The following is a 25,491-nucleotide window of genomic DNA, read 5'->3' as shown; positions in this document are numbered from 1 at the left end:
CGCACAACAGTCTAAACAGTTCTGGAGATATGTCTTAGATCTTTGGATCCATATTAACCTGCTGCTGTGATCAAACTGGGGCGAAGAAACCTTGCAAATTGACATCCTAACGTGGACCGAACCAAGGACGCAGCCATGTTGTCAGGGGACGTCACTAGTATCCTCCAGAGTTATTTCCCTTGCCGGAAATTAAGATGGCAGACAGCCCATTTGAAGACACTTTCACACAACAAAACTGCTATCTAGGTTAATAGCCAGGACTGATAATGTTGCTGTGAGAGGTGAGCATTTTGGGAATGGTGCTTTTATATATCAGTGCAAGGTTTCGTACGTTTGGCGTCCACGATTTGCCTGTTCTCTTCTGTGACCGTCCACCCCAGTACTCCTCCCCCAGTCTATCTCATTTCAGACACCAATATTATTTGGGACATTATACAAGTTTGTAAACGTTGACGTGATGATTGCATACTCTTGGGCTATGGGATACCAGAGAAGATATCATTTATTAAATGAGCATGAATGAAACACAAGAACTTCAGTCTAATAATAATAGATGAGCTGGAAATTAACTTATACCATGTATAATCATAATGTGGAGGCTGTAAGTTTAACTATGATGATGAAAAAATCAGTTGAACATTTATGATTAACTGAAGTTCATGTAGGGCTAATTTACACCCATTACAGTCTCCTTTCATGCCAGCTAACACTGACTGAAGTTGATTTCCAAAGGAAGAATGAAATTAAGGACTTTTTTTTAAAATCAACAGAACTCCATGCACCTGCTTGGAATGCCCTAGCTTAATTTGCGTCAACTGTTAAAGGAGCTATAAAACAATTCCTGAAATGTTTATTTCAACAGCATGAGAGACAAAAACATCTTTAGAACAATAACATGATTTAATCAAACTATTTCTATAAGACTGTGGTTTGTTCATATTTCAACAGATAAAATTATAATTAAAATGAAATGTATTATATATATAATGGATCATATGCATGCACCAAGATCTATCATTGATAATTGTACACATGCATGTATGTGAAATCTGTGCACTGTATAGTTATGATGTTTTTGAACTTTTCTGTTTAAAGTACAGTGATGAAACTATAGTCAAGTCCCAAGACCAACATTACTTGTGAGCTAATAATAAGGATTTGAACCAAAAGCTCAGTGAAAATGGCTCCAAAAAATATGCCGCTTGTGACGGGAGTGTCTCCAAAGGAGGGACCACCAGGCACACGCATCACAATCAGAGGAGAAAATCTGGGCCTTGATGTCAGAGATCTTATAGGTGAGAACATTTTAAGATGTAAATTTTTTCTTGTTCAATACTATAGTATAAACTATACTAATAGATCAAGTGCATATACCTGATCTGCCCAAGATTTTACATTAATTAGGATAAGAGCATCAATCCACTTGATATATGATGCATGTATACAATGTGTATACATATTTACAACCCGACTGCAAATTGAGGTAGGTGTTACATGTGGTGGTGTACAGTGATGATTGCAAAGAATTCCTTTTGTTGTTTTTGTATTCATTTTTTAGTTCAAACTAGCAAAAGAGATCTGCCTAAACTAATGTTCCTTTCCTACTCCTAGTTATTGTTCTGAATATATAGTCAGTAATTTCAGTTTTGATACGACTTTCAATGTAATTTATTTGCAATTTTCCAGAAATGTTGGAGTTTTATAGCTGAATTTTTTTGGGGGAGTTTTCTTTAATCTTTGTCAAAGTCAGCACTAAAAAATAGGTATGAACCAAAGCTTTATTCATTAGAAGAAATTTCAAATGTTTGTAATAATGTAAAGCACAGAGAATGCACTTACCTAATGCACATGTATACATATTTTTGGTTGGATTAGGGAGGAAAATTATGAAATCTATTGACTCATGAAGCCAGTTACATGTACTCATCTTGTTCAATTTGGATTTGTAGGCCTCAAGATATGTGGAATGGACTGCCTGTTGTTTGCGGAATGGATATCGCCGAGCAAGATTGTCGCACGTACAGGAGCAGGCAAGGGCAAGGGTGACGTCCAGGTTTTTACCAAGTCAGGCGGCAAGGGCACATGCACTGTTGGATTTAGAGGATACTTCTTGCAGATTGGTAAGCAGCAAGAAAAACATGTCATGCTACAGTGGAACCCCTCTTTTTAAGAACTTCAGAATCTTAGAAAAGTAGGTCTTAAATGGGAAGGAGTCTTAAAAAAGGGTACATTCACTGACAGTATGAAAAGGATATATATATCTGAAAAAATCAGGGTCTTAAAAAGGGGGCTTCACTTTAACAACGGAATTTTCTTTTTCATCATGTTTAATACATGTGTGAAAGGTAAATAGAAACTTGAAACAGTGTTTGCCATTGACAGTTGTACACTGCAGGGCCATTTGAATTATATTGCCATCTAATCATGTAATTTGCATACAATGATACATGAACCCACACCTTACTCACTGAAACTTACTGTTTTGTTTGAACAAATTTATTCTATTGCTTGCTTGTGATACCCAGGTAGCTGATCTCTTTAGTTTGTCTCACCAACTCTTGAAGTGTATTGATTAAACAACCAAGCCCACCTGCTTTGGTCCTTTTCCATGGTGGCAGTCACAGCTTATTATCTTTCTACGCAATGTTAGTGTTCGAGAAATCTCATGTAGTGTATAGTACTAAGGTTCTGTGCTGTGAACAAAGATGATCAAGAATAAAAAGCTCTAGCAATGGCGACGAGTTATGTGAAGGATTGTTGTTGTGTGCCTTTAGGTCCCCTGCAAGAGTCTGCCATGTGGATTGACGAATCTCAAACGGTGCGAGCAAACTTGGACCATGGTCGCCCCTCTGCTGCTGCACCGTTAAAAGAGGAGGAAGACCCTTTGGGAATATCAGATGAAGGGGACAGGTAGAGCGCTTTGTGTGTGTGTGTGTGTGTGTGTGTGCATATATATCTGTGCGTGCATGCAAGCATGTGTGTATGTCCTTTGAAGTACATACATGTATACTTGCTAAATGGTGAACATGCATGTATACAGTTCTTTGGATACATAGGAATTCCTTACCTGTTTATTTTTATTTTTTTAAATTTTCACTCACTTTTTTCTCTCTTCTTATCTTTCTGCTGATATTTCTAGCTTGTATACATGTTTGTCTCATTTCTCAGATGCATTCAGGCTTTTCTTTTCTTTTAAGGGCCAAAATGACAGAAGGGGAGCTTCTGGAATTGTTTCCTGAAGGTGAGTAGGACTGCCGATTACTGCTTGAAACTTACGGAGCAATATTTTATATGAATATTTAGAACATTAAGCTAGGCAAGTATTTCAAAAGATGAAAAAGCTTTCTTTTTCCCAGAGAACTATACTCTTGGAAGTAAAGTAGGCTTGTTAGGAATTTATTTCAAAGTTTGAGATTGAACATGTAGCCAGAAAAATGTAACTATGTTTTGGTCTTTCCAGCTTCCGTAAATAAGATCTTTCTGATTTTCAATGGTTCTGCAAAGTTGAATTTGATGTCAGTCCTACAAGGAATTTTGTAAAAATGCATGCACAGTACTCGGGATATGTTTTTGATTACAGCATCCGGCAACATGTCGCTGGAAAATTTCTCACCTGGTTGGTACCTTTTGGAGAATCATCACAATGCCAGGTTAGAATGAATACTGCTTATGGTTTGTTTGTTTCTTTGCTTTTATCAAATTGGTGAGTTTTATACTGTGCTTGAATCTCAGTATAAATCACTGATTGGAATGCAATAAATAGGATATGAATGGTACTTCAGTGATGTAGGCTCTGTGTGTGTGTTGTGTGAGTGTGTGTGTGTGTGTCCATGTGTGTGTGTCCATGTGTGTGTGTGTGTGTGTTCATGTGAGTGTGTGCATGTATGTGTATGCTTGTCTGTTTGTGGGTGGATACTTACATAGCTAATGAGCTAAAGAAGGAGGACAGTAAGCATGAACGCATAATTTGAAAACCCATAACCAACATACCAGTGTGTTTGTGAGAATCCAGAGTCATTTGCGTGTTTCCCCTCCATTTTCTTTCAAACCCTGTTCGTTCCGTGTTGCGTCTGCTTTTTGTTGTCTTTTGTGTTCTTTTCCTGATGAAGCTTCCAGAAGCGAAAATTCGTAATCGTCTTGTGTCGTCTTTGTATTGGTGAGTACAGTAATCCTTTGTTTTTTAACTTTGTTCATCTTACCACAGTCACTTCGTTGTTTAGATCCAGAGTCATGTCACTGTGTCACACATTAGCATTCATTATACACTGTACTTGAGGAGTGTCCAATTTTGTCGTTGTTACACTTCAGCTTCCAGCTTCGAGGATCTGTGTGTGTCCATGTCTGTTTGTGTGTGTCCATGTGTGCGTGTGTCCATGTGTGTTTGTGTGTGTCCATGTGTGTGTGTGTATGTGTGTTTGTGTGTGTCCATGTGTGTGTGTGTCCATGTGTGTGTGTGTATGTGTGTGTCCATGTGTGTGTGTGTATGTGTGTGTGTCCATGTGTGTGTGTGTATGTGTGTGTGTCCATGTGTGTGTGTGTTTGTGTGTGTCCATGTGTGTTTGTGTGTGACCATGTGTGTGTGTGTCAATGTGTGTGTGTGTGTGTTCATGTGTGTTTGTGTGTGTCTGTGTGTGTTTGTGTGTGTCCATGTGTGTGTGTGTGTCCATGTGTGTTTGTGTGTGCATGTCCATGTGTGTGTGTGTGTCTAAGTGTGTGTGTGTCCATGTGTGTGGTTGTGTGTCCATGTGAGTGTGTGTGTATGTAAATGTCTCTGTGGTTAGATACTTACATAGCTAATGTGTTTATGATAAGTCCAGAGTCATGTCACTGTGTCACACATTAGCATTCATTATACTCTGTACTTGAGGAGTGTCAAACTTTAATTGTTGTTGTTACACTTCAGCTTTGAGGACCTGAAGGCCGGCCTAGCCTACATGCAGCGTAAAGCGTCGCAGCGATCAGAGGGACCCATCACTGTTGTACGCTCCAACCTCACCGCTATCCTTGACTGTCTGGACAGTTTGACAAGTTGGTGTCCCTTGTTCTGCCTTTGCTTTGGTTACATCTATACTCTTCTTCAGCCATACACAAGGCGATACCGGTCAATAGGGCGCAGGGGGGAAAGTTCAGGATAAAAGTTGCGCCTTATCATCCCGAAAGTATGGTACTTGTACAGTGGAACCCCCCTTTTTAAGTATCCTCCCCCCCTCCTCCCCTTTTGAGACCTTAGTCTCTGAGGTGTTTTGTTGATGAGGACTTTTTTCTATTTTGAAGACTCCCTTTATTTTAAGCTTTCAATCCTGGATTTTTTCCAGACTTTTGGAGTTTTGTCGGGGAATTAGGGTGGGAGAACCAACAGAAATGCCATTTAGAGTCAGTTGCTGTGCGATAACTGCATTTTATGTATGATGAAGATTCAAATTATAAATGTTGAGCTTTTGGGTTTTATTTGGTTTGCATTCAAAATGCTCACATTTTTTTGATTGCTTTGTTGGTAAATGCTGAAGAGTTTGGAAAATGATCTTCACATTACTCAAGGGTTTATGACTGGTTTCTGTTGTAGAAACCTATGAAAAGTTTGGTGCTGATGACATTCGAGGAAAATGCATGGATTCCTATGCTGTTCTGCTCATGCGTAAGTACATGTTTATCTCAGCAGATTTGGATACACTTTGAGTGTACTCAAGTGGTACCTATATGCAGTGCAAGATCTCTCTGATGAGAGGACACCTCTGTATAAAGATGCACCCTGTTGTTCCTTGTGTATTCCATTCTCTTTACCAAACATGTTATAAAAAGGCATCTACAATGTAAGAACACTCTTAGGTGTCCTTTCATCGCAAATACCACTGTACCCAAGTTCTGCTGTAGAAAATGATACTGTTGTACCTATGATGTGAGGCCCCTCCAATTAGAGGACACCTCTAATGAAAGGACACCTTGTATTAACAGGTTTAAAACCATAAAAATGCGTGAAACTTGCTGCTAGTACTGACAATCCGGAAGAAAACGAAGCTGTTAGCAGGTCGAAACGACTCATTCTGTTGAAAGAATTTTGAGAGCCATAACCTAACGGCTGCCCTTTGATGCTATCAGTCTCTCTCTATTTTTCTCTCGCACTCAATCACCGTTTTTTTTAAATTTCTCACTGTACTCCCACAGTGCTTTGTTTGACTGTTGTTGTTTGTTGTACTATCAGAGGCCAAGTCGTGTGCTGACGGCCTGTTCCAAGAGGTACTGGGGCGGAAGGACAAGGCAGACTCCACTCGCAACGCTCTGAGTGTGCTGACCAAGTTCCGGTTTCTCTTCCACCTTCCGCTCAATATGCAGCGCAACATTCAGAAGGTAGCTTTATTACAGTGGAACCCCCCTTTTAAGACCCCCAAATTTAAGACTCCCTCTTTTACGCCCTTAAGTTTTCTCAGACTTTCTGTTCATAACCTCTGTAAATGTACCCCCATTTTAAGACTCCCTCCTTTTTGAAGACCAGCTGATTTTCTCAGATTTAAGAAGGTCTCAAAAGGGGGGTTCCACTGTATCACTTTGTGCAGAGGGAACACGAAGTTCACTGGACCATTTTATCTTTTGGTATTCCTCCATAGTGAAGATTTTTTGGAAAGTGTGCGAGGTGAGAAAGGGGTGGAAGGGTGGGGGTTGGGATGAAAAGAGATTTCTGTCTGTCAGAATTTTTAATAATTGTTCTGGTTGTGATGATTTGAAGGATGCGTGTAGTGGTAGAGGACACTGATATATGAAAGTGGTTGTTGTGCTTGCAGGGGGACTACAACATTGTCATCAATGACTTTGAAAAAGCCAAGTCCCTGTTTTCGGACACTGATGTCAAGGTCTTCAGGAAAGGTCAGCTTTATTTTGACATCTTTGTTGTCTTGTGTGTGAAATGTTTCACTGAGAATGTAAAGGGTTTTAAGTTTGTTTTGTGTCTATTGTTGTTTATATCAATTTCTAGGGGCGGGGATGTAGCTCAGTCCGTAGCGCGCTGGATTTGTATCCAGTTGGCCGCTGTCAGCGTGAGTTCGTCCCCACGTTCGGCGAGAGATTTATTTCTCAGAGTCAACTTTGTGTGCAGACTCTCCTCGGTGTCCGAACACCCCCGTGTGTACACGCAAGCACAAGACCAAGTGCGCACGAAAAAGATCCTGTAATCCATGTCAGAGTTCGGTGGGTTATAGAAACACGAAAATACCCAGCATGCTTCCTCCGAAAGCGGCGTATGGCTGCCTAAATGGCGGGGTAAAAACGGTCATACACGTAAAAGCCGTGGGAGTTTCAGCCCATGAACGAACAAACAAATATCAATTTCTGCCCTTTACTCTTTTTGTGTGCCTATTGCAGACTTAATTTGTTTTGTTGCCTGAAGACGGTTTTCTGATTTTATCAAGTTTTTCCTGTCATTTAATGATGAGCATGATTCCCACGTTCTGATGCTGTGTCTTTCTTTTTATGTTGGAGAGAATGTAGACTTGTTTGGGGGAGTACCCCTAAATTGTTTGTTTTGTTTGTTTGTTCGTTCATGGGCTGAAACTCCCACGGCTTTTACGTGTATGACCGTTTTTACCCCGCCATTTAGGCAGCCATACGCCGCTTTCGGAGGAAGCATGCTGGGTATTTTCGTGTTTCTATAACCCACCGAACTCTGACATGGATTACAGGATCTTTTTCGTGCGCACTTGGTCTTGTGCTTGCGTGTACACACGGGGGTGTTCGGACACCGAGGAGAGTCTGCACACAAAGTTGACTCTGAGAAATAAATCTCTCGCCGAACGTGGGGGCGAACTCACGCTGACAGCGGCCAACTGGATACAAATCCAGCGCGCTACCGACTGAGCTACATCCCCGCCCAGTACCCCTAAATATATTCCTGCTCTGATGGAAATACCTTTTTGTATACATTTTTACAGTGTACAAAGAGGTGGAGAGACGCATAGCAAACTTCCGAGACATGCTTCACAAGCGTCTGCTGGATCCAAACAATACACTGGATGAACAAAATAAACTCATCAGGTATGGGCAGTTTATTCTTTGGCATTCAGGGTTTAGATTTTAAAGTCAATCACATTTTCCGGGTTTCCAAGTGTCAAAGATTAAAAGCAGTGACAGGGTTATAATTCGAACATGTGTGGAGTGTCTGCATGGAGTGTACAATTAATAGCCATTCTTCTGAATTCACTGTCATGCACACATGCAAGTTCACACACGCATGTACACACACACAAACACACACATGCACATACACACACATGCACATACCCACACACACACACACACACACACACACACACACACACACACACACACACACACACACACACACACACACTTTTTATCATATTCACTGTTTTGTTCCATGATAACAGCTACCTGACAAGCTTAGAATGTCAGGGCGACCCCGCATGGGAGTGTCTTGTGAGTCAGCAGGCACACCTGATTGAACTGCTGGAGGACTGCAAGGATGATCATCTGGAATCGGGTCAGTATTTAATATGTTTTTGTGTTGCGTCCACTTTGAATATGTACCTGGGTTGATGGTGGCAAGGGGGGGGGGGGGGGGAGAGAGAGAGAGAGAGAGAGAGAGAGAGAGAGAGAGAGAGAGAGAGAGAGAGAGAGAGAGAGAGAGAGAGAGAGAGAGAGAGAGAGAGAGAGAGAGAGAGAGAGAGAGAGAGAGAGAGAGAGAGAGAGAGAGAGAGAGAATGTTTTTGTGTTGCATGCACTTTGAATATGTACCTGGGTTGGAGACAGAGAGATCAAGACAAAGACAGGCAAGAAAAAAAGAGAAAGAGAGAGTTTGTGTTTAGGGTAGCCGATTAAAAAGCATGCAGAGCCGTCTGACTGAAATGCTGGCTCACCATGATGGTTACTGTTTAGTTTTTTAAGTTTGTGTGTGTTTGTGTGTCTGTCTGTCTTTGTGTTGAAGACTGATTGTGATCTACTGTAACATTCCAGAGAGAACAGCACTGCTGGCAGACGCTGCCAACACGCAGGGAACGCCTGGCAGTGCCACCAAACGTAAACCTGCATCTGCGTCTCCTGGTGCGATCTTTGCTGCCAAGGGCAAGAGCGATCTGAGTGCAGGTGAGCTGTTCATGAGGCTTTAATTGATTTTAATATTTTACTTAGTTTGAACAAATTTTAGTGAAATGTTTTTGGCAAGTGATAGAGGGTAAGGTAAGCATATAGTTAGCCTTGGTGTAGTACAAAGTGCATTCAATGAAGCAAAGGCTTAATTATGGAAGTTGCAAGCACTTATGCTTTACAGAATACTGCAGTCCCTGCAATGTACGGCCCCCGGCGTGAGTGGCCACCTGACATGTATGGACACATTTGCTCGGCAAGGAGTGTTTTCCTTCTATATTTGCCCCCCCTTAAACGGACACCTGCAAAACGTGTACACGGACACTAATTTTCGGTCCCAACAGCAGGTCATACCTGCAAAGTACGGACAGACCATCGTCAAATTTTCACCACACCAAAATCGATAACAGAGCAGTCCGGCTCTTGGTACAAAGGTCACAGCCGCAAAGGTGTGATGACAGTCTCTGTTAACTTGGGTGCACGTGTACCCATCAGGAGGGGGTTAATTTGGGTCAGGAGTGGAGTACACGCACTTTCTTGCTTTCAAATGCGAAGATGCCAACATGAAACTGCACTATGCTCTTTATTCTTGTCTGTTGGACGTAAGCAACAGAAGCTACAGTCGATGAAGGCCCTCCGAGAAAGAGAGTGAAAAATCGGCCACCGTTCTCAGCATCGCGTGTCTGTGTGTAACCTCTTTCATTGACAAGATACTCTTGTTTCCCCGCAGCCTTGACCAGTGAGTCGGTTACCTAATCTGTGAACCCTTCAGTTGTGTTGCTTTGTCAAAAGTTAGACACAGTCAACTGGTTTTGCTCTGAGTGAACAGTGCAGCTGGCCTCAATTAGTCGGTGACACCTCTCTTGCCACAGCACCAAACAGTACATGACTGGGGGGAGGGAGAGAGAGAGAGTAGCTGGCTAAACTCAGTGGGGTGTCCGGTGTCACTGCATGTCAGCAGGAAGAGCATTGGAGAGAAATAGAGAGGTGTACTCTTCCAAACAATTTCCAAGGATCAGTTGTCAGGGCTTAGGGTAGTCAGTGAGGGAGAGTGAGAGCGGTGTTGTGTACAGTGTATTTCCGACTGAAGAGTGAAAAGTCACTGCCACAAGATCGGCATGCAGTCAATAAAGCCAGACAAGAAGAATGATTATGACATGCGGCTCTATCTGCTGGTTTTTATTCAAACTGGTTTTCAACGCTTATTCTCACAAAGCATCTGCACACCTGCCTCTGTGCTGTGTTTGTGTGGCTGCTTTCGTATGATGTCACTGTATGATGTCAGTGCATGGTGAGTGCGTTCACTGCCTTGAGGATTTATTTTATCTCTTCTTTTCAACACCATTCATACAAATCATTTTTTGCAGAACGTTTAACAAAATATTAGGAGTTGGATGTTATCGTTTAGTAGCCACAAGAAGTGGTTAGCATAGACTCAAACATGTTGTGTGTGTGTCTCTGTGTGAGTGTATGGGGGAGGGGGTGGTGTGGTCACCCCTCCCGTGACTGGCCACCTGCAATGTACGGACAGGTTTGCTATGGCCCAAGGGTGTCCGTTCATGAGAGGGACTGCTGTAGTGTACAATTTGGCATGAAAATAAAGAGGACATTTGCAGCAAGCAGGAATATATTAACTCTTTCCTCCTCGTTGTCAGACTCACAGTCAGAAAAGTGGTCACTGGTGATAAAGAAAAAGTTGTATGTACATTTTTTTGTGAAAATGATTAATTATTCGTGTTTTTTTTTTCTTCCAAGGTGGCTGGAGAGATCGCACGCCGCAGAAAGTGATGTACATTGAGGACCTGACCGACATCATGACAGAGAATTTTCCAGACTTTTGGAAACTGGGTCAAGCCTACTTTTCTGGGGAATTCAATCGAACTAGAGATGTAAAAGCTTGTTTTCGTTTCTCACAAGCCTGTAATGAATGCTAAATTGATCAAATATCCAACAGCAACATGTCCCTGACATTGCTGCCATAGAGGAGGTAGTTGTTTCTGAGTATGTATAGCTCTAAAATAATACAGAGTGTGACCTATATAGTGAACATGATCTGCTTCACATCAAAGTGTTATTGCCATTTGAGCATAGCAATTTTGGATCTATGTACAAACAAAAAAGACCAAACAATACACGTGTGAACGAAGGCTATACAAAACTTTACGACGTTTCAACCCTAGGGTCCAATCTTCTTCTCATTGTTCTTCTGCTCTATGTATGAATACCTTGTGCTTTGCAGGTGCTTGTGAATCTATGTTTCTTTGGTTAATAAACAAGTGCAGGTATGAATTAACAAAACTGGCACCAAATGTACTGAAGGGGACTTTGAATGACTTTGTCTTTGATGACAATGAAGGACTATACTTCTTTCAGTGTTTTAATAATTTTACTCTGTTTTAGGTGCCAGAAAAAGGATTCAAGTCAGATACCAGCAAACACAGCAAGCTTAAGGTAAGTACATGTATATTAGAACTACCCCTAATAACCCCTCTTCTTTAGAAGAGTTCAACCGAAACTAACATTGAACCTAATGGTACAAAGTCCAGAATTCTTTCCCGTATGATTTGCTCATTCTTGGGACTTGTTTTCTTGCATAACGATGTATAATATCAGGCAGACGAGAACAGGCGGGTCACATTCTCAAAAGCAGCAAAAGGAGAGAGAGAAAAAGGTCCTAGCAGCTTTTTCAATGGGAACAGAAGAGAGAGAAAATGTCAGTTTTACGCCCTCACGGCAAAGCCATTAGGGGCATGTTACACAGGAAAACCCGTCTCTGTATGAAAATGAAAAATAAAAATGCGGGGGGGGGGGGGGGGGGGGGGGGGGGGTGGGGTGTGGGGATGTAGACTGCCGGCTGCCGGCTGCTAGAGGAGACCTGAAATGGGCTAGGGACCGGGTTGGGTCGTCTTGGGTCAGTGCTGAATTGGTTACTTTTTTGGCTGTTGGCCGAACGGACACCCGGGCTTCATATTTTTGCATGCATGTATTCGTGTTTCCAAGGCCTGAGGCTTTCGCTGAGGCTTTCAATGGGAACAGAAGAGATTGTTTATATAGCCCAAACCTAAGATATCAAGGTATAGTGTTCAGAACTATCTCCTGTATGATTTGCTAATTGTTTTGACTTGTTTTGACAACAGCAAATGATAGCAGAGCTGGTAGGCCTGTTCGCCAACTTTGTGCGTGCTGCCTTCCTGCCTGAGTCACTGGAGAATGCGGCAGATTCTGAGCGTGAGAAGTTTGGCATTTGGCCGACTGTTGCCAAGTCTATGGTGGCTGGTACATGGCTGCCTCACTGTGTTAGAACCATCAGGTAAGTTTCTTGTTATATATTCTGATACAGTCTCTACCTTTCTGTCTTTATACAAGGTATTTTGTAATGTTGCGTGATAAGTATTGACATTTATGTGCTTTGGTTTTTGTTTACGAGCTCAACGTCTTTGCAAATTATATTGTTTGTTCCTTTTTTTCTATATATATATACTGAATTATTATGCTCTACTGTGCTTCTTTATTCCATTTTATGTGTTAGTTTCAGCAAGGACACATTGTAAAACTAAAAGGCCGTTTTCTTTGTCTGGTAAAGTTCATTCATTCAATTTATCAATCAATTAATCTGTAATTATTATAATTTGAGAGATACCATCTTTGTTTCCATTAGGACCAATAACATTAAATATAAAGATCTTTGGCTGGTCTATGCATATCAATTATAAATCACTGTTCTCCTGCAGATCATGTGTGGCCAACTTGGCTGGCCTTGACCTTACTGGCGACTCCATGATCATCCTTCAGGATTTGGCCTTTGACCTCCGTACCAACTGCATGTTCACACTGCTGAAACAGGCCATTGCAGGTCAGTGCTGTTTTTGTGATTGTACTAAATGTTGATTCTTTAGTTAAAAGAAAAACACCTTTGAATGGACAAAGAAAGAAAAGAAATCTCCTGTTGAATTGTAGCATGTCAGGGCAAACTTTTGGTAGGCTGGAGGCCCTGGCTAAAACGTTATGCTGTATCATTCTCAAAAGCAGCAAAAGTAGAGAGAGAAAAAGGTCATAGCGGCATTTTCAGTAGCTGGCAACTAGTAAAGAAGTGAGTGTGGCTACTGATTCCTTATAAGGCTGTTGTGTTTATCATTAATTTTGTATTGTGTGTTTCATGCAGATGTGAAGTCACTGTACAACAAGCAGACGTGGGCCGTGGAGACAGACGATGAGTCAGGAGGCACCACGCAGCTTGTAAGTACATATGTATACTCTCCCACCAGCCAGTAGAAGTATATGATCACATAATATATCATCATTAAAAGAACAAATATACCTGTCATTCATTAAAGGACAAGATCAGGACCAGCTTAAAGTGCTATGGGTTTCCCTTCAGGGCAGGGACATGTTGGTTAATGTTAAGTTTTGGTTACATTTTGGTTAAGTTATTAGACCAATAGCCAACAGGAAATGCAGTTGATTAGGTTGATACCAGGGATCTTGGGTCACAGATAGCATTGTGAAAGAAATGAAGAGCTGTACATTTTCACTCTTTGGCTCTACAGTGGTACCTCGATGAAAGGATCAGCTTGTGACCAGCCAATAATGTCCGTGCATTGCAGGTTGCCTGTCATGGCAGGTATACTTCAGTCGTGATAATAGACAAAGGGACCACAGAACGTGTCCTTTATTGATACATATCCTCTTATTAAATAGGCCTCACATTGCAGGTATCACTGTGTCTGCCATTCTGTTTCTTTGCACAGTCAGTTTTGTGTACATGTTTTGTATGTGTTTTGTGTACATGTTTTGTATGTGTTTTTTCTCTCCTCCAGCCTGCCCTGTTTGAAAACATTGTGAGTGAGACTGTGCAACATCTGCATGAGGTGGTCGTGCTCAACAAACCTGGAGAGCCAGAGGTACGCAAATTCTTTGATTTTTTTTGTGGTCCCTCTAGTTCTTAAGATAACACCCTGCCCAAATCTTTGAGAAGTATATTTATTTTTCATTTGTATGTAACATTTTCTGCCAGCATCCCATCCAGAAAGAGGCCACCATGCTGTGGTTATAGCTGTTGCAATTTCACTCTCTAGCGATCTTTACAAAAATATAACCAAATGAGGCAGTAATGACTACAAGATATAAGGAAGAAGTAATCTGCACCTACTGTTTTTGTCTCTGGTTATAGAGCTGTGACTTCCCTTTGTTTGTCAGATCTTATAAAGTTAAATTTGTCTTCAACAACAGTGCAGCCAGGGGACCAACCAAAAGTGGTAATTAACCCCTTCACTGCCACAGTATAACAGCATTTTGGTATTGCTGTGTGCCAGGGCAAAATTGAGCTTTCTTCGGTAGGTTCACTAATCTGTTCACTGCTCGATCATTTATTGAGATATCTCTTAGATCTTTGGCATGTGTTTTGCTTATACCCTTGGCTATTATAGGATGACATGATCATTGGACTTTGTTTGTGATTGTTATAGTAAAAATTGATATAATGACCCAGGGGCGGACGAGGGGGGGGTTTCTGGGGTTTCCGGAAACCCCCCCCCCCCAGCCAAAAAATAAAAATATTTTTGTGTGTTTTTTTGGGTTGAGTTTCAATTTTGTGGGTATTAATCAGTGACAAAATCTGCTGCCTGGAACTGGTAATGATCATCCTCAGAATGCACCAGCTTGCACCATTTTGCATCCTTTTTTTCAAAATTTTCCGGGGGGGCATGCCCCCGGACCCCCCTAGCAAGCTAGGCGCTTCGCGCCGTCGGCTCGGCGCTTCGCGCCTTCACACCCATATCTTCACAATATACTTTTGGAAACCCCCCCCATAAAATGAACTGATCCGCCCCTGTGACCATTTTGTCAAAAATTACAGTTTCCTGACTTACACACACACACATTGCAGCACGTAAAACCACACAAAACACTGCTAAAACTGGTGTCAAACATCAGGTACTCACATTACAGCCCATAAAAGTATTCTTCTGTGTGGTAATCCATAAATCACTTCTTGTAGAGCTTCCAGAACACTGTATCGCTTGAAAACAGGTCTACGAGTTGAGGTCTGACTTTCGGCCGCCATTGTGAATGCTATAGATCGGTTCTACATTTCTAACACAGTTTTCAACACGTGGTAGTAACTTATCTGAACGGTCTATGGGAAAGAACTGTGTTTAGAACCCCTACAAGTACTTGGACAGTGGTTACCTCCCATTTAGTTTTCAGAAATGTCCTGAAATGTTGTTGACACAAATCCCACGTACGAGATACGGTTATGGGCGTATGACAAACCGAAAATGACCACGTATTACATACGGGGTGGGCAGTGAAGGGGTTAAAGACAGGTGCTCGTTATCAAAAGGTGAATTATGTATATGTTGGAGCAGATCTCATCAGGTATCATTTACCTTACTGCCCGTTGTGCCGGTTAGCATGTAGGGCTGTACAGGTATCGTTTGGTTTGTTGTAATGGGCAGATGATCATTATTAGGAGGTGGTCGCCAGGGCAGGTTCAACTGTACTTGATCCCCAGAAAAAGGAAAAAAAAAGATGTTTGCATTTTGTTTATTTGCCACAGATCTTCAGCCAACGTCCCATCCAGAAAGAGGCCACGGTGCTGTGCACACAGCTGTTGCAGGCTTTCGCTCAGTGTTTGGAGCAGCTGGCTTACTCTCCTCCGCTACACAAGCATCCTCTTGATGTCCGCAGGTTAGATCTTAGCACTTCGTTTTCTTTTGCCACCTGCTTTGCTTCTTTCTTCGTCCTTTTTGTCTTTCGATCATTCTTCCTCTGTGTCTTCCCTGTGTCAGGCTTCCTGCCTTCCTTTCTTTTCTTTCTCTCCTCCGCTACACAAACATCCTCTTGATGTCTGCAGGTGAGATCTTAGCACTTCATTTTCTTTTGCCACCTGCTTTCCTTCTTTCTTCATCCCTTCTGTCTTTCCCATCATTCTTCCTTAGTGTCTTCCGCCCTTGTAATTGTGTCAGGCTTCCTGCCTTCCTTTCTTTTCTTTCTCTCCTCCGCTACACAAACATCCTGATGATGTCCGCAGGTTAGATCTCAGCATTTCATTTTCTTTTGCCACCTACTTTGCTTTTTTTTTCTTTTTTTAAATTTCTGTCTTTCATTCTTTCTCTGTGTCTTCCTAATTGGTTTCTTTGTGTCTGGATTTCTGCCTTCCTTTCTGTTCTTTCTGGGGCTACTGTTGTACTAAATCCTCATCTCGTGTGTCTTATAGAAGTAATGATCTTCCTGCTTCAGTCATCATGTGCTCTATAGATGCCCCGGACTGTGTTTATTTCATAGACTGAGAAGGGCATTTCAGTGTGTTGTCTGTTTGCAGCTCTCGCCATTCCAAAGCTGCGGCAGAACGGGAATCAGAACTGGATGATGATGAAGACCATTTGCCTTCTCTGGTAAGACTTCATCGGTGTCTTGTTGTTTTTGTGACAGGGGAGGCTACCGCTCCTTTCACAGCAGACTCTGCACCCGAGTTGTTGGCCTTTAAAAGTCAACACCAGTGGATTGTAGAATTCTGTTTGTGATGGGGTCTGGTGGTTTCCGATTGTCTGTATGTTCATGGAAACCTTCGGGTTTGCATAACAGTTTTTATAGGGCTAAGAAATTAGCCCTAACATTTTCAATCCTGTTTGATTGCACTTCGCTTCCCGAGGTGATCGTAGTGTTTCGGCACACGGTTACATTTTTATAGTGTGTGTGTGTGTGTGTGTGTGTGTATGTGTGTGTGTGTGTGTGTGTGTGTGTGTGTGTGTGTGTGTGTGTGTGTGTGTGTGTATGTGTGTGTGTGTGTGTGTGTCTGTGGCACTATTTGTGGTAAAATGTCTGATCTTTTGATGAATCTGCCATTGTGTGTGTGTGGTATGTACATGTGTGTGTGCGTGCGTGCGTGCGTGCGTGCGTGCGTGCGTGTGTGTGTGTGTATGTGTGTGTCTGTCTGTTTTTGTGGCACTATTTCTGGTAAAATGTCTGGTCTTTTTATCAATCTGCCATTTTGTGTGTTTGGTATGTATGTGTGTGCGTACGTGCGTATGTGTGTGTGTCTGTCTGTCTGTCTGTGTGTGTCTGTCTGTCTGTCTTCCTGGCAATATTTGTGGTAACATGTCTGCGGTCTTTTGATGAATCTGCCATTTTGTGTGTGTTTTCAGGACAAGCGTCTGATCATAATGCTGAGTGACTGTAACCACACCCTGCATGCCGTCATTCCTCGCATCATTGACAACCTCAACAAACATGGCTACGTCGAGATGAACAAAGCAGCTAAGGTCAGTCTCACAAAGCAGTAAGGGTTTGTGTGGGTACGTGTAAAAATCACGTGCATACTTCAGCATTGCTGTTATTCAAGAGACCATTCACTTTATGAATACAGTAAACTGATTGACAAGGATTCAGAAGGAGTGACAGAACCAACTATTGGTCATAGGTGGCCAGACATTTTGGTGAGGTTTTGGAGAGCCAGTGTTACTTATGCAGCTATGTGACACTTGCAAAAAGGAATACAGTTATAGACAGAGAACTGCATGGTAATGTCTTGACAGAAATTTGTGTCTGCAACTTTGGGTAAAATAATAAAAGTGTTGGATATTTTCTGTGCAGTGTTGTGGTTTCTTTTAGCTTATTTGTTCTTTTTAGTTCAGTACGCGCCACAGATAATTGCATAGCGATTATGCTATTATACAACCTCCTTGGATAGGTGGTTCTGGAATGTATGATGCCAGTCATCCAAATACTGATCTAGTGTGCTGTTTTGTTTTCCCCAGGCTGCACAGAACACATACAAGGAACTTGACCACAAGCTGTTTGAGAGTTACATTGAGCAGAAGTCGGACCCTATCATCGGGGCTATGGAGCCCTGCATGTATAGGGGAGGTTTCAGCTGGAAGACCTGCCCCTCGCCCACAGGTAACGGTGGCTTGGATTCGTTAATTTAAGCTTTATGCTTGAGAGATCCCCTAGCTGAGACATATATATATTGTATGTCATGATACTAAAACTGAAAAAAAGTTTTGTTTAAACCAAAGGTGGCTAGGTTTACACCCAGTTGGCTTGTCCCACAGAGGGCAATTAATTTGTTCCTTGAGGAAGGTGTGGGGGGCAGGGGGGAGAGAAGGGGGGGGGGGGAGGGGGTAGGCAAGGAGTGAGGGAAAAAGGGGGGGATGGGAGATGTGCCCCACACCCACAGGTATGATTTCTGGTTAATTGGTTGGTTGGTTGGCTAGTTGGTTGGTTGGTATCAGGTAGCTTCTTCTTCTTCTTCTGCGTTCGTGGGCTGAAACTGCCACGTACACTCGTGTTTTGCACGAGTGGAATTTTACGTGTATGTCCGTTTTTACCCCGCCATTTAGGCAGCCATACGCCGCTTTCGGAGGAAGCATGCTTGTTCGTGTTTCTATAACCTTCAGAACTCTGACATGGATTACAGGATCTTTTTTGTGTGCACTTGGTCTTGTGCTTGCGTGTACACACGGGGGTGTTCGGACACCGAGGAGAGTCTGCACACAAAGTTGACTCTGAGAAATAAATCTCTCGCCGAACGTGGGGACGAACTCACGCTGACAGCGGCCAACTGGATACAAATCCAGCGCGCTACCGACTGAGCTACATCCCCGCCCCTTTATGTATCAGGTAGCGATGAATATAGCTAGGTTTGTTTGTTTGTTTGTTTGCTTTTAACGCCCAGCCGACCACGAAGGGCCATATCAGGGCGGTGCTGCTTTGACATATAACGTGCGCCACACACAAGACAGAAGTCGCAGCACAGGCTTCATGTCTCACCCAGTCACATTATTCTGACACCGGACCAACCAGTCCTAGCACTAACCCCATAATGCCAGACGCCAGGCGGAACAGCCACTAGATTGCCAATTTTAAAGTCTTAGGTATGACCCGGCCGGGGTTCGAACCCACGACCTCCCGATCACGGGGCGGACGCCTTACCACTAGGCCAACCATGCCGGTAATATAGCTAGGTGGGGGTGGGGGTTCTGATGTGTTCAAGATATAGGCCTTCCCTGTTGGGCAATCATGTTCACTGTGGAATAAGCTAGAGCATCCTTTCCTCATGGACACATATCAAACGTCAGCAGTGTGGCTACAATTCTGCACAGAGTAGGAATTTGTTGCTAAATTAATTCAGCAGAATGAAATTAAAGTCACTTAATACAACACAAGTAGAATTTAGTATTGCTTTTGTTTGCGGCAGGTGTGCGGAGTTACCTGAAGGAGAACCTGATGAGTATGATAGAGGTGCATGCGGAGGTGTTCAGCATCTCCCCCAAGTTTGTTGGGCGCGTGATGGGCAAAGTGACGGAGGCGGTGGTGGAAGAAGTCACACGTCTTATCCACTGTGTCGACATCTTTGGTGCTAATGGCGCTTTACAGGTAAGCGCCAGAGAGGGTGGTTTTACGATTTACTGAAGGATCCACGTTACTATGAAACACAGACATTATACATGGACACACATATTACCACACCTGCGTGCCATCCAACCCAGCAAATTGGAGAATGTGAAGGTAATACAGGGTACCGCTCACTTTCAAACCTAGTACTGTTGGGTCGATCCCCGAATTTGGAAACTTTTTTTGAAATTGCACAAAACTCAGACCATTTGACTTAATAACTTGTCATATTGTAGACGTATTATGCATAAACTGAAGTTAGTGTACGCCAAATATGAAGTAATTAGGCCAGTAGATGTAGAAGTTATTAGCATTTTTGTGGGTTGCATTTTTTTTGCTCACCCTGTACATGTATTTACAGTTACATTATTGTTAACTGTTTTTTTCTTCTACAAACAGAGGTATTTCTTACTTCTTGTAAACTTAGTATATTTGAGTGTGACTGTGCACGTACATTTATTTGTTGTGTCTGCAGGCACGCCTAGAACTGCGAGCCTTCAAGGAGACTGCGGCATTGTACTCATCCAAAAGCACAGAGTAAGAGTTTATCTGTTGTTTATAAGTTTATTTGGTGTGAGGAGATTTTTTAAACTGAGTCAGTTTTAATAGCATAAGACATGAGAATTTATTGTCCATACAATTAAACAATAGATGGAAAAGTGTGGTTTGTCTGCTCTTAAAAGTGAGAAGAAGGTATGGAGGCCTTTGTTTTCTGTTTTGATTTTACAACAATATAAGATGTTTGGTGGCTTGTTGACAGACCAGCTTTTTTGTTGGTCCAAGGGGATCATATCGTCTTTTGTTTCATCTTTATCGACCAAGGCCGAAGGCCGCGGTTGATAAATATGTAACAAAAGGCGACATGCTCCCCGAGGACCAAAAAAAATAAAATGATGGTCTGACAACAGGCCACCAAACATTGTTTTTGTCATCATTTTGGTTGTGCAACAAAATGCACAATAACCCACAGGGAGACGAATTTTTAGAATCCAACTCCGGGCCACAAAGCATCGTCACAGTAGCGCGAGATAACACGTCAACCTTGTATGTGACGTCAAACGTAGCTTGTTGACGCTTTTCTTCCTGTCTGAAAATGTACAGAGCTGCGATCATACGTGTGAGTTCAGTAAGTGTTGAGCATATTTCTTTTCTTTTTAAATGTTTGTGACTTTTCGTTGTGGATTTTGCGATTACAGAGATAAGTTGCAAATTGACCATGAGTCGCCGCGGTAATTATCAACATTGATTGGGTCTTTGATAGTGAATGCTTACAATCGTTGTCCTCGGAAACACAAATCCAAAGCCGCGATGGTTCCACACATCAAACAATCAGCCTGATTGGCTTTTACTTTGACAATCCACGTTTCACCTGAAAGCTCAAACCCATTCACCACCTCGATTTATTGCATGGGGAACATGAGGTTTATTTCCCAGGTGTTTGTGAATGAAAACTCGTGAAAATGATGACAATGTGTTTTGTTTACAGTGCGTGCTTCGATGACGCCTTCAAATGTATTCCCCAGCTTTCTAAGGAAGGAAACAAGTAAGTCGTTTGAGTGTCATTAATCAGAAAATCCTGTGAAAGTGATGAAAGAATCCCGTGAAAGTGATTTTCTTCTTCTTCAGCGTTCAACATGTCGGTGATGCGTAGACACTCGGTTCTCACCTCACCCTGACGGTCAGTGTCTTCCGTCTTCGGTAGGCCTTCGTGGGTGTGATTTTGGACTTTTCCTTGTTATGGACAAGTTTCCTCACACGGATTCCGGCCCTCATCTGGCCGGGTTTGACTTCCGAGTGTCCTTCTCCTAGGGAAGCTGCCTGTCAGGGCTGACGAATCTTTCCAACCCGGCAATTGTGAAAGCAGCAAAACATGGGGCATCTTCATCCGCTAAAACAGCCGTTGGGAGCTCCTCGTCCGCCTGTTTTACCGTTGGGATGTGAGACTTAGGGTCCTCTTCCGCCTTCACAGCCGTTGGGAGTACACTCTCCTCGTCCGCCTGGTCAGCCGTTGGGACGTAGAGTCTTTGTAGGTAACCCATACCTGGGGGTTTGGTTCATGGGCGCCAGGGCGTGTCCACGCACCGGTGGGCCTGCATGCCGCATGTTTAGGGCCAAACCTCCTCTGCGCCCTTGCAATTCTGCCTGGGGACTTAAGGCCCCCAGTTACCACCCAACACCTCATGGAGGGTTGCTTTAAAGCTTGCATAGGGCTTGTTGTGGAGAGGCTTACTGGCAGGGAGAGACTTACGCAAGGCTGCTCTCTTTTTCGCCGGTGCTGCAAGCAGCTTGGCTAGCCGGCGGTGAAGGCTGAAAGCGGGATGTGACAAGCACATGTATGTACGCCAACACGCTGCGGGCGCATCACACAACCATTCGTTGGGCCCATGAAAGTGATGACAAGGCCCATCTTTTCTGTTCAACATTTTGTTCATGGAGAAAATGTATGGAAGGCTTGGATTAAGTTAGAATGCATGTACCGTACTTTCCGGGTGACAAGGCGCTTCGTTATCTAAGACGCACCCCCTTCTTTTTAAAAAAAAATGTAATCCAGTCACCCATTGGACGCAGGGGGCCGATAGGGCGCACCAAAATGACCCAGTTTTTGCCATGAGAGGTGGTTCCCCTGTCATATCTGAGAGAGGAAACACTTCCTGCATCGGGGTCAGTGACCGGTCAGTGACCGACTTTAACTGAGTGAAAATATGTGTGCTCTGTGTGTGCGGCCAGATCAAAGGCATTGTGATAGCTGGGTGGCCTTGTTAAAAGACACGACCTTCTTCCCAGGGGTCAATGACCCAGTTTTTGCCATGAGAGGTGGTTCCCCTGTCATACCTGAGAGAGGAAACACTTCCTGCATCGGGGTCAGTGACCGGTCAGTGACCGAGTTTAACAGAGTGGAAATCTGTGTGTGCGGCCAGATCAAAGGCAGGGCAGTACCTAGTAGCTGAAACATGCATTATCACAAGTTGTTTGACTGGTACTCAAGCGGTCTCTTTGATTTTTTTCGTATTTCATACACGGATTAGGCGCTTCGTTATACAAGACGCAGGGGTCGAACTCGAGGAAAAAAGTCGCGCCTTATGACCCGGAAAGTACGGTAGATCATTGAAGGTTTGGTTGCAATATCGTAGTTGATGTGTTATATGTTTAAGAAGTTTCATTTGTTTTTCATGTAGTATGCCGTTTATGGATTAAGCAGGTTGACTAGAGCTTTGCTTAGTTTTTCTCTAAATACATGTACATACATGTGTAAAAGAGTAAATGAGTTATTCGGAACCATTCTCCTGGCACCTGAGAGAATAACAAGCATTGAAAATGAACAAGCAACTTTCATCCTCACAGTTCATTAGCTTGAAGGACAAAGACTAGTAGGAATGTTCTGTGTGTCACAAAATAAACTACCTAAAACATTATAGGGATCTTTACCAACATTATAATTCTGTAAATGACCTTTTGAATTTTCGTACACAGAATGCTTGAAGACCTGTTGGCGGAGTTCCAGTCACGCATGAAGTTCCAGCTGATGTGTTTCCGAGCTGTTGGCGTGGACACAAAAACCAACAGGGGAGTCCACTCGTCATGCTAGGTTGTTTTCTTGTCAACCTTCACCGGATCATGCTTTGGACTACACAGTCCGGATGATGTGGGTTGTGTATAGCGTTTGAGGATTACATGAAGTTTCAATAAAAAACTCTGAATAGTTTCAGAGATACAGGTACTTTTGTGAGGCTCTCGGGCGTCCACTACCCAGGAAGCACAGTGAAGCTTAACTCCATTGAGTGAGACCTAATTTTCAATGAAGGAGGATGTGCAGTTCCAACTGTCCTCCTTTGAGAGTACAGTTCATTTTCCACAACGATGGATGGGGAACAGAGTATTGTAGGAATATCTGTTGAGTTCACCCACGTGGTCACAACCTTCGTGTGGAAAGGAAAATGGCAAGAGCGGTGAATTTAAGTTGATGTTAACTCTTAACGTCCTGCAAGGGTTTTAGTAGGTCCTGAGTCCAAATCCCATAAGGATTTGGAAAAAATGCACCAAATCAGGGTTTGGATTGGATTGGATAAGATTTACAGTCCAGTGAGGTTACCCTCATGGAAATTCGGGCTGCTTTCTCCCCGGGGAAAGCGAGCTGCCATACATACGGCGCTACCCGTCTGTTTATACAAAAATCATAACTTCAATGTGAAAAGCATCAACTGCTACAGGAGAACATTGTGTTTCAACTTGAAGTGTCAAACTCGGAACACCAAATAACAAGAGACTGCAGGAAATAACTCTTGAGACGAAAACTGTGATGAAGTACTGTTTTGTACTGTGTTAAATATTTTGAAACGGAAATTGTGAAGGGACACTAAATGTGATTGTATTGACAGTCTCCTATTAGATATGTGACTATTATATTAATTTTGGAACTACTGATTGTGTTGCCATGTTCATTTATGCTTTTATGCATGCAGTACATACACACATTAGTTCACAAGCAAGCTTCAATTCAACATACAACCTTAAGCTATGTGTGTGTGTGTGTGTGTGTGTGTGTGTGTGTGTGTGTGTGTGTGAGAGAGAGATTTGGTCAAATGTGGAGCAATATTTTCAAGGTGCAATAAAGGTGCAATCAACTCACAGTCTCATTGACAAACAATTAACTCCAGCACAGAAGTCCATGTGTTTCTTTTATTTACTTCCTGTCCTTGGTTGCCACATCATCAATTAGTGTGAGAACCAGACATTGTAGGAGTCTGCATGTGTTCTTCAGTGTTAACCTCACACCAAAAAATAAAACATAAAAAAATCATTCATTTGTAAAAGAAAGTATGAGCATTGTATATAATTTACTCACAGAATATACTATTTACACATCTCTAATCAAAGGTACACAAACATGCACAAATAATAAAATCTGGAAGAAAAAAATATCTTCACATTTGTCTGTGTGCATACATGCTTGTGTTAATGGCTTAGTGTGTGTGTGTGCGTGCAAGAGAGAGAGAGAGAGCTTGCATAATTATGGGCATGACAATGAATTCAGAAGAATGGCTATTAATTGTACACTCCATGCAGAAGGATGAAAACTTAATTCATAACATCAAAGTCGATACTGTCAAAAAGATTGGAAAACAACAGCAAAAACAAAATCAAAATCATGGTGTAACAGTTTTGTATCATTTTCATTTAATGATAGGATTGAATATACTTGCTGACAATAAAATCTACCACACTCCCTCTTATGACTAGGTATGTCATCATAAGAACAAGGATATTTCCATGCAGTTTGTAGATAAAATAACATTCACTAAATTCACTCATTTGTTGTTTGTTTGTTTGCTTAACACCCAGCCGACCACAAAGGGCCATATCAGGCCATGCTGCTTTGACATATAACGTGCGCCACACATAAGACAGAAGTCGCAGCACAGGCTTCATGTCTCACCCAGTCACATTATTCTGACACCGGACCAACCAGTCCTACCACTAACCCCATAATGCCAGACGCCAGGCGGAGCAGCCACTAGATTGCCAATTTTAAAGTCTTAGGTATGACCCGGCCGGGGTTCGAACCCACGACCTCCCGATCACAGGGCGGACGCCTTACCACTAGGCCACCGTGCCGGTATTCACTCATTAATTTCACACATTTCTAAAAACTTCAACAAAAGTATAAAGCAAGCAGAAAACAAAACATCAAAAACACTGCAAAACAGAGAAACAATTATAAAGAAAAGAACAGGAATACCTGTATTGTGGATGCGTAGTTTCTTCCCCTTATTTCGAATGCTAAACAAAAAGGAACAAACAGTTCAATGCTGGCTGGCTGATTTCTCCAGCATTACAGATTACGTCTTTCCTTTCACTTCCTTGTACTTGATGAAACGAATGAGGTTTGTCCGTGCTGTTGACACCGTGACATAGTTTTCTCCAAGCGTCTTCCTCTGGCTTTGCAACTGTAGAACAAACAACAACAGAGCATTCATTAGCACACCGGACATTGGTAACGAGAAAGTC

The 25,491-nt window shown here is 42.6% G+C and overlaps 2 protein-coding genes across 2 annotated transcripts in view; one reads left to right on the top strand and one right to left on the bottom strand.

The window, feature by feature from the left end:
* The first annotated feature begins 155 nt into the window (after positions 1–155).
* LOC138967481 (exocyst complex component 2-like) lies at positions 156–24,404 on the top strand. Its single transcript, XM_070340041.1, has 27 exons — positions 156–281; positions 1,096–1,295; positions 1,950–2,120; positions 2,775–2,910; positions 3,198–3,241; positions 3,581–3,650; positions 4,904–5,028; positions 5,564–5,635; positions 6,200–6,345; positions 6,777–6,858; positions 7,920–8,022; positions 8,376–8,488; positions 8,962–9,090; positions 10,846–10,979; positions 11,491–11,541; positions 12,228–12,400; positions 12,822–12,943; positions 13,253–13,326; positions 13,908–13,991; positions 15,647–15,777; positions 16,412–16,484; positions 17,235–17,351; positions 17,847–17,988; positions 19,289–19,467; positions 19,961–20,022; positions 20,972–21,028; positions 22,957–24,404. Exons 2-27 carry the CDS (start codon positions 1,181–1,183, stop codon positions 23,069–23,071), a joined length of 2,820 nt encoding a protein of 939 aa, XP_070196142.1. The 5' UTR covers positions 156–281; positions 1,096–1,180; the 3' UTR covers positions 23,072–24,404.
* Positions 24,145–25,491, bottom strand: part of LOC138967490 (HEAT repeat-containing protein 3-like) — a 31,134-nt gene continuing 29,787 nt past the window's right edge. Inside the window, exon 16 of the mRNA XM_070340053.1 lies at positions 24,145–25,430. Coding sequence (XP_070196154.1) covers positions 25,323–25,430 — 108 coding nt within the window. The 3' untranslated portion in view covers positions 24,145–25,322. The remainder of the gene's footprint in view (positions 25,431–25,491) is intronic.

Source organism: Littorina saxatilis, linkage group LG1, assembly GCF_037325665.1.
Source record: "Littorina saxatilis isolate snail1 linkage group LG1, US_GU_Lsax_2.0, whole genome shotgun sequence".
NCBI lineage: Eukaryota > Metazoa > Mollusca > Gastropoda > Littorinimorpha > Littorinidae > Littorina > Littorina saxatilis.
This window is presented reverse-complemented; position numbering and strand designations above follow the sequence as displayed.

Coding starts and splice junctions, on each gene's coding strand:
- LOC138967481 (XM_070340041.1), top strand. CDS start 1,181: ATGGCTCCAAAAAATATGCCGCTTGTGACGGGAGTGTCTCCAAAGGAG. Junction 19,468..19,960: donor GTGCTAATGGCGCTTTACAG/GTAAGCGCCAGA, acceptor TTGTGTCTGCAG/GCACGCCTAGAACTGCGAGC. Junction 21,029..22,956: donor CTTTCTAAGGAAGGAAACAA/GTAAGTCGTTTG, acceptor TTTCGTACACAG/AATGCTTGAAGACCTGTTGG.